Raw genomic sequence first — 7500 nt, 5'->3', positions numbered from 1 at the left:
CAAGCAGCACAAGGGGGAAGAAGAGCCCCGGTGAGCTTATCTGCGAGCTGGGACAAGTGTTCTATAATCTTGGCTGGGTTAGCGGTACTGGAGGAGGCATCAGCATCAAGGAAGGGTAGGTATAAAGAAACAAAAGGAGTATGTGATTTATGTGAGAGAGAGACAGAGACAGAGACAGAGACAGTGTGAGAGAGAATGAGAATCTGTGTGTTTATATGGTTGTATATCCTTTAAGTAAAATGTACCACTTGTTCAGTAAGTAAATATTTTTACTTTCTCATTAAAGTGACAGAATTTTTGTGGCTCCCTCCGGTGTCCAGAAGGAACGTTTAAAGCCCGAGGATTTGTTCGTCCTCAACGCAGCAGGAGAAGAATTGGAAGTGCCAGCAGCAGAACGGCAGCTCAGGAAGAGCCAGTGCACTCCACTCTTTATGCTTGCTTATCGAAGTACGTACTAGTGATGAGTTCCTTTTAATAGTGCAGTTGCTTAATGACTATTGTTATTAATATCAGCATTTTTATTATTGTTATTGTTCTTATGATTTTAGTAATTATTAATAGTTATAAAGTATTATTATTAAAAATAGTGGGATTAATAGAATGATGAGTATTATCAAAATTAAAATTATATTAAATGTTATTATGGCTAATATATAGAACAGGTTGTTCTTTTGTTGTAAACTATGAATTTGTATGACATATCTCTTATTATCAGTGCGAGGAGCTGGGGCCGTAGTACACAGTCACTCGAAGGCAGCTGTGATGGCAACATTAGCTTATGCTGGGTCAGAATTCAAAGTTACCCATCTGGAAATGATTAAAGTAAGTATTAGATAGAGGCAGACCAATTTGATTATGCACAGATTTCCACACATGCAAAAGCACACACATATATGCATTTACATATGCATGCACTCTCACACACACAATAACAAATAAAAGTACAAATACAACAGGCAAAAAGTTTTTTCTTTCTGTCCATGATAATGATCCCAATCAATTCAGTTACCATGCGTTAATTCATGTTTCTTGCTCATGAGTTTGCTGCATCATGATTCTGTGCTAGGCAATTTCTAAAAAATGGAACTTCCATCACAGGGTATCAAGTGTGCCTCAGAGGACAGGCAGATGAGGTATGACGAGGAGGTTGTTGTGCCCATCATCGACAATACACCTTTTGAAGCAGATTTGGCTGATAGCATGGCACAGGTAAGATGATATAGATTTGAGTGTCCATATTTAGTACTGTTATTCATATCTATTTATTGTTGTTATTATTTATTTGTTTACAATTCCATTTCATGTACTTGACATCATAAACCCGTTGCGGACGGTTGTCATGACATACATGACGCAGGGTTTTTTGGCCTGACAGTGAGCGTTGTGACATACTTAACTTTAGGGGAGAGTGGATCACTGTGTTTCTTCATTGTATTATTAGTAATGAATGAGTGATAATGACAATTGCAATCATAATTACTATAAGTGTTGTAATATTAACCCATTAGCAGTGGATGGCATGATTTGCTGCAAGGGCAGAGTCGGTCATAGACATGGATAGCACCGTGCCAGATATTGTAAACCAGCCATCCTACTGCATAAATATGAAATTAAAACCGCGACCAATGGGTCAAGCAAAATGGGTTAACCTAAAATCCAAAACCTAGATGGCACCACTTTCTCCTAGCACCAGCAGGAGAGAGAGCCTTCAATGGCACCCATCCACAGTCTCTAGCAAGCACTATCTTCAGAGAGCGACGGCACACAGCAAGATGCCGACCTCTTGCCCTAAAGCACCGGCAATGTGATGTGCAGGCAAAATGAGGAGAGGAAAGGGACTCAAACCATGCCCAGTGTTCACAATGTGCCCCTGTGCTCATAAGGGTGCTTTGTACTGTGGCATTCACTGTCATAGCACAGGTTTCCTTCCTCTTCCCTACCTCTGCATGTCATCTTCATTGCAGATGGTTATATTTTTCTTATTCATTTACAACAGTACACAAATATAAAAAAATGAAGATGCATTTTGTCTTCCCATTAAACAGCAATACTACTATCACACTGAGTATAAAGAAAAGAAAGAGCTGATATAGACTCTATACTACAATCAATACAACAGAACACAAAAAAAAAAAAAAAATAAAAAAATAATAATGAACGCAAAAATTGCTCTAGTGTAACAATGAATAACTGAAAGAGAGTAGGAAATATCATATTACATGAAGCTGCCTCACTTGGTAATAAACCCCGTCCTGGAGACTGGGCAAGCAAATCTATCCCCGTCCGCAATGGGTTTATATTAATTACATTCTAAGAAATACTGTAATAATCTATGATGATAAAACAAGCCATAAGTTTATTATGAATATATGTGCAAAGGATAAAACTGTGACAAGGTCCATGCATCAACATTGCAAATTTGTATTGCAAATTGCCACCTTATATATCATTTGCCTCAAGTACAAAATAACCGAGAGTATTTTCTTGGGTATTTACAGGTTAATTAGCTAAATTAAGTAGCTATATCACTTTAGGTCCTTGTTTTTTAACTAAAAGGAGAAATTCTTCATTTACTATTATTATTTCTGTTATTGTTACTTTTTTCATTTCTATTTTACCAAACACAGGCATTAGAACTTTACCCTGACACGAATGCTGTGTTGGTCAGACGACATGGTGTTTATGTCTGGGGTGAAACATGGGAAAAGGCCAAGACCATGTAAGTAACAACTTCCTGTTCAGAATTTTAGGGTGTGCATAAAAGAGTTGATTGTATAGATTTTGTTAAATATCTGTTTGTGTATGAGGAAAGGGTTTAGAATGACTCCCTTTGTCTTTAGTCCCTCTCTATCTTTCTCTCCCTCCCTCCTCCCTCCTCCTTATCCCCCCTCACCCTCTTTTCCCTTATTAAATACCATATTCTCTGCATCCAACAGGGCTGAATGCTATGATTATTTGTTTGATATAGCAGTTCAAATGACCAAGTTTGGACTCGACCCTTCAAAGCCAGCAGAAGATGAAGCCAAAACAGAACAAGTCAATGGGAAATGAAGAATTCAAAAGCAAGTTAATATAGCACAAGGCAAAAGGGGGAAAAAATAATATAATAAGGCCAATGGAAATGTTCGCATTATGGATATCTTTGGCCAAGTTGCCTCGTCTGCTCAAGAAAGGAGTCTTATTTCTAAATCTTACAGGTAGAACGGGAAAAAAATAAAGATATATATATATATATATAAACTACCCACTTGAAAAAGGATAATGATTTTCTGTTAAAGGGAATAGGTATATTTTATCTTTACATTTTAAGATTTGCTCACTCGGTGTGGCCACTCCATGCAAAAAATACCATTTAAAAAGTCTTTAAAAAAAAGAGCCCATTGTTTTGTTTCTTTTATAAGCTTAGCATGTAGTAAGGATATAATTAGTATAGCTTGTTAAATTTTACAAAATCATTTGTGGAGATGAAAAATTTGGCTCTATTGTTTTATTATTGGAAACTTTTATCTGAAAGTAGAGTTGCTCAAGAGTCAAATGCAACACCTAGTTGGTTGATCAGTCCTTACATTTTGTTTTTATTTTTGCTTTTTCTTTTTTTCTTCCTTGTGTCCAATGCCTAGGCACCTTTTGCTTTCCTTCTTCTTTTCTAACCTTAGACCCTGTCAAAAGCTTTTATGTACATTTTGAGAGATTTGTATATTTATTTGTAATTTGAACTACAATCAAAGAGTACTACCATTTATTGATTTACAGTTTTAATTGATAACAAGAGTAATTTCTTACTTGCAGTTTACCTTTATAGTGATGTACTATCATTAATCACCTTTTTTTAATGAGTGAAAAGGGGGGAGGGATCAAGTCATTTTTACCACAAGATGAATATTAGGGTTAAGAAATAGTAAAGAAAAATAAAAGAGAGAATGGAGGAAGTTGTCCACCATTTTAAAGAGTACAAACAAATGAAAACTTACTTGTATTTTTTTTCTTTTTTTTTTCCCTCTTTCTCTCTATTCCTATTCTAACATATATCTGTGAGTTAGTTCAAACATTTAGCATGTAGGAAATCAAATCAGAATACACGAATGAGGGTGAAGTTTTACTGTAACTTTTTATATGCAAATTACTCTGTTGAATTTATAATCTTCTTGAAGACTGAAGTTATTTGTCGAGATTAAATGTACCACTTCAGTTGATTGCAATAACTGAGTTTAAATGTATCAAATGCAGCTACTTTAATAAATCTGTATGACTATATTAAGTTAAAAATCCTCTCTTGAATACAGATCGAGCTTACCCTTATAGAACAAGTAATATTGATAATATTTTTCTTTGGTAAATTACCATGAAATAAACTCTTGTCCTCTGAATGTTATTTCAACATATTTGTTACCTATCACAACTGTAACAGCCTCTATAGTGAAGGATTAATTTTGAAGAAGTTGTAAACAAAAGTAAGGGAAGGAAATGCAGGAAAATACAAGAATACGGCATATTTGTGCATTTCCCCATGTTTTGTTTTTAGTCTCGTTAGGAAAAACAATTTCCCAGCTAGAAATCACAAACAATTTTACATTATAAATGTCCCTTTTTTTAGTATCTTTGACAGTTCATTACAAAGCATTACAATTCTTTTTAGTTTGAAAACATGGGTATTCCCATATAGCAAAATAGTATAAATCACATTAAAATATTTTACATCAGTCATTGTTTCAAAATAGGAATGAAAAAAAAAGAGCATGAAGGTAAATTTATTTTTTGAGATTCATTACAATCTAACAACCAATAATTAAGTGAAAAACAGATAATACAGTTTACTTTGGTGAATATATTCATTTAAAAAAATAATAAAACTATGTTACAAAAACAACCTACGCACACAAACAAATTCAAATTCATTCACAAGGTTCTCACTTGTACAAAAAATATCATGATATACATCCATAATTACACAAAAACACAACAGCAATTATGAGATATGACCCTATTTTTCTCATTATATACAATGTATACCAAAAGGAGAAGGACTTATTCCCTTGTAACTTACCTGGGAAAAAACATTAAAATAATAATAATAATAATAATAACAATATATATAATGGAATTCCCAACAAATCCAGACACTGGAATGCATGATAAAGGATTCCCAGAAATATTAAAAGGTAAGTAGAGGCAAAATACTTTTCATTAATTACTGGAGCGTGGATGCACAGTTCTAAAGTCTATATATCACCATTTGCTTATACATTAGTAAAATAATTCAAGATACATGATGTCTGGCAGACAACCTTTAAAGGTCTTGAATACATGGTGTCAAAGTGACCAATAAACCTATCAACTGCAATATCATGACCAAAAGCAATTACTGCCTATAGAAGAAATTATTTATGATAAAAGTTGAATAATGACTTCTATGCCTCTAAAAGTACTTAATCATATTAATGTGGAAACAGTACAAAAGCAAGATGGCTTATGTTGTATAATTCCAAAATAGAATTAACCATGTGTCATGCTAAGCCAACCAACAAAGGGTTATTATGCAACTCTTATTACCACTTTAAGGCTATCAATAGTAAAAAGCAAGAATAAGACGAGAAATATACTAGACTATACGTTTGAAATATATCTCCAGTACCAAAGGGTGCCATAGCATGTTTAATGTCCTTAAAACAGCTGGATAACTTATTTTTATTGACTACTGCAGAATGTACTAAATTCCTGAAATCTAAATGTCAATTAAACATTATGTGGAATATGATTCATAACTGGAATGTGTGGGATTCAGTTTCATTTAATACTTCATGAGGTCCTATCATGTAACAGAATCCTAGTCGGCAATTAGTGAGCAGTTCATAATATTATTATCTTAACCAAAGACGTTTCATCTTCCTGGTTTTAACCATTCTGTCATTTACTTTGAATTTCTAAAAAAAATTGTTTCCTTCTTCAGATCAGTAAATGAAGATCAAATAAAAAAAATATCTATTGTGGAAGCTGCCTGGATATATATAATGTGCAAATAATCAAGCTTTTAATATTGTGCCAAATATTTCCCTATAGAGAGAAGCAGCAATATATTCTATTTCACTCTGGGACAGGGGGTAGAGAAATCAACACATAATTATATCAAAGAATACAATAAATATCCATGTAAATAGTATGCTAAAACACACACACACACAAAGATATCCCTGTCACCATCTACATGACCCATTTGTAGATTCCCTATTTTTGTTAGTTTTCCAATATTGAAATATCACAAGGAAATCCACTTGAAGTCACATAGGCAATATGTCAACAAAACACAAGCAACTATTCAACCCTCACTTTATCATTTTTACGCACAAACAACTTTAATTTTGATATCTGAGTAAGATTTTCTTGGGAAATTTCCTACTCCACTGTCCAAGCTTTCATAGAGAAAGAGGCCATCACACTAATCTTTTTTTCTATTCAACTTTTGTGACTAGACCACCATAGCAATATCCTGAAAGTAAACTTGCAAGTTGTGAAATTTAGAATATTCTCATGGTTACAAAACAGTCAGGGGGAGAAAAAAAAGAAAAGAAAGAAGAGGAAGAAGAAATATGCCTCTCTCTCTCTCTCTCTCTCTCTCTCTCTCTCTCTCTCTCTCTCTCTCTCTATATATATATATATATATATATATATATATATATATATATATATATATATATATATATATATGTCAATAAAGATTTGTCATACTTTTCTCTCTAATGTGGTTAAAATTTAATCATCACAGTGTAATGATCAATTTCAGGTCTGCATTCTAAATTTCATTACCATACCTTTTCAATATCTATTTACATCACTGTTATAGCTAATTATGGCATTATTTAATTAAATTTAATTATGGCATGATTTAAGAAGGAGCATCTCTGGCATTTTACTCTAATCTTAATCAGTAGAAAGTTCATTATATTTATGATTCACTATGTATATAGGATTTTCCATAACACATGTAAGAAAATCATTGTATCCATTATTATTTTCATTTCTGAACGAGTCAAAATTTCAAATTGACTCCTATGTATACAACCTAATACATTATGACTGGGTCTGTTAATAGCACCAAAAAATTTAATTATGTCAAATTCAAAATGAAACATACTGATTGGACTCTTAATAAAAATAAAATTGATAATTTTTTTGCTAAACTCAACCTGCTCTGAAACATGTATTCATCATTAATAAAAACCTGATAAATAAAAAGGAACAAAATTATTCATTATAACCTCAAGATATACTTCTTGTGATTAACTCTAAATGATCCAGTTTTCTGTTTCAAACTCTCTTTTATTTAAGGGCTAGAACTATGCCTGCTTTCGAAGGACTTTGGATTTAGACAGTGAGGAACCATTACCCCGAATGGATGCCCATCCTAACTGAGTGACTTGAACCCATGCGTTTAGAGACCCTCCTGGTCCCTTGTTATGTGCATTACTTACAGGTGCCCTTCTGCCATTGTGAATAACTCAAAGC

The 7500-nt window shown here is 33.3% G+C and overlaps 2 protein-coding genes across 3 annotated transcripts in view; one reads left to right on the top strand and one right to left on the bottom strand.

The window, feature by feature from the left end:
- The window catches only part of LOC122260266 (putative methylthioribulose-1-phosphate dehydratase), a 9015-nt gene extending 4648 nt beyond the window's left edge, over positions 1 to 4367 (top strand). For both annotated transcript variants that reach the window (XM_043027456.2, XM_043027455.2), the window contains exons 3-8: positions 1 to 115; positions 287 to 447; positions 716 to 822; positions 1099 to 1209; positions 2628 to 2719; positions 2937 to 4367. The exon at positions 1 to 115 is cut by the window's left edge and continues 48 nt beyond it. In XM_043027456.2, the coding sequence (XP_042883390.1) occupies positions 1 to 115; positions 287 to 447; positions 716 to 822; positions 1099 to 1209; positions 2628 to 2719; positions 2937 to 3051 (701 nt within the window). In that variant the 3' untranslated portion in view covers positions 3052 to 4367. The remainder of the gene's footprint in view (positions 116 to 286; positions 448 to 715; positions 823 to 1098; positions 1210 to 2627; positions 2720 to 2936) is intronic.
- Positions 4368 to 6683: 2316 nt separating this feature from the next.
- The window catches only part of LOC122260264 (uncharacterized), a 6920-nt gene continuing 6103 nt past the window's right edge, over positions 6684 to 7500 (bottom strand). The window contains exon 5 of the mRNA XM_086533555.1: positions 6684 to 7500. This exon is cut by the window's right edge and continues 578 nt beyond it. The gene's annotated coding sequence lies outside the window, so the exon portion shown is untranslated.

This window comes from Penaeus japonicus, unplaced genomic scaffold (genome assembly GCF_977035675.1).
Source record: "Penaeus japonicus unplaced genomic scaffold, GWHDUDI00000001_assembly GWHDUDI00000039, whole genome shotgun sequence".
In the NCBI taxonomy this organism is placed as follows: domain Eukaryota; kingdom Metazoa; phylum Arthropoda; class Malacostraca; order Decapoda; family Penaeidae; genus Penaeus; species Penaeus japonicus.
Note: the sequence above shows the minus strand (reverse complement) of the source record. Positions and strands in the feature narration are given on the sequence as shown.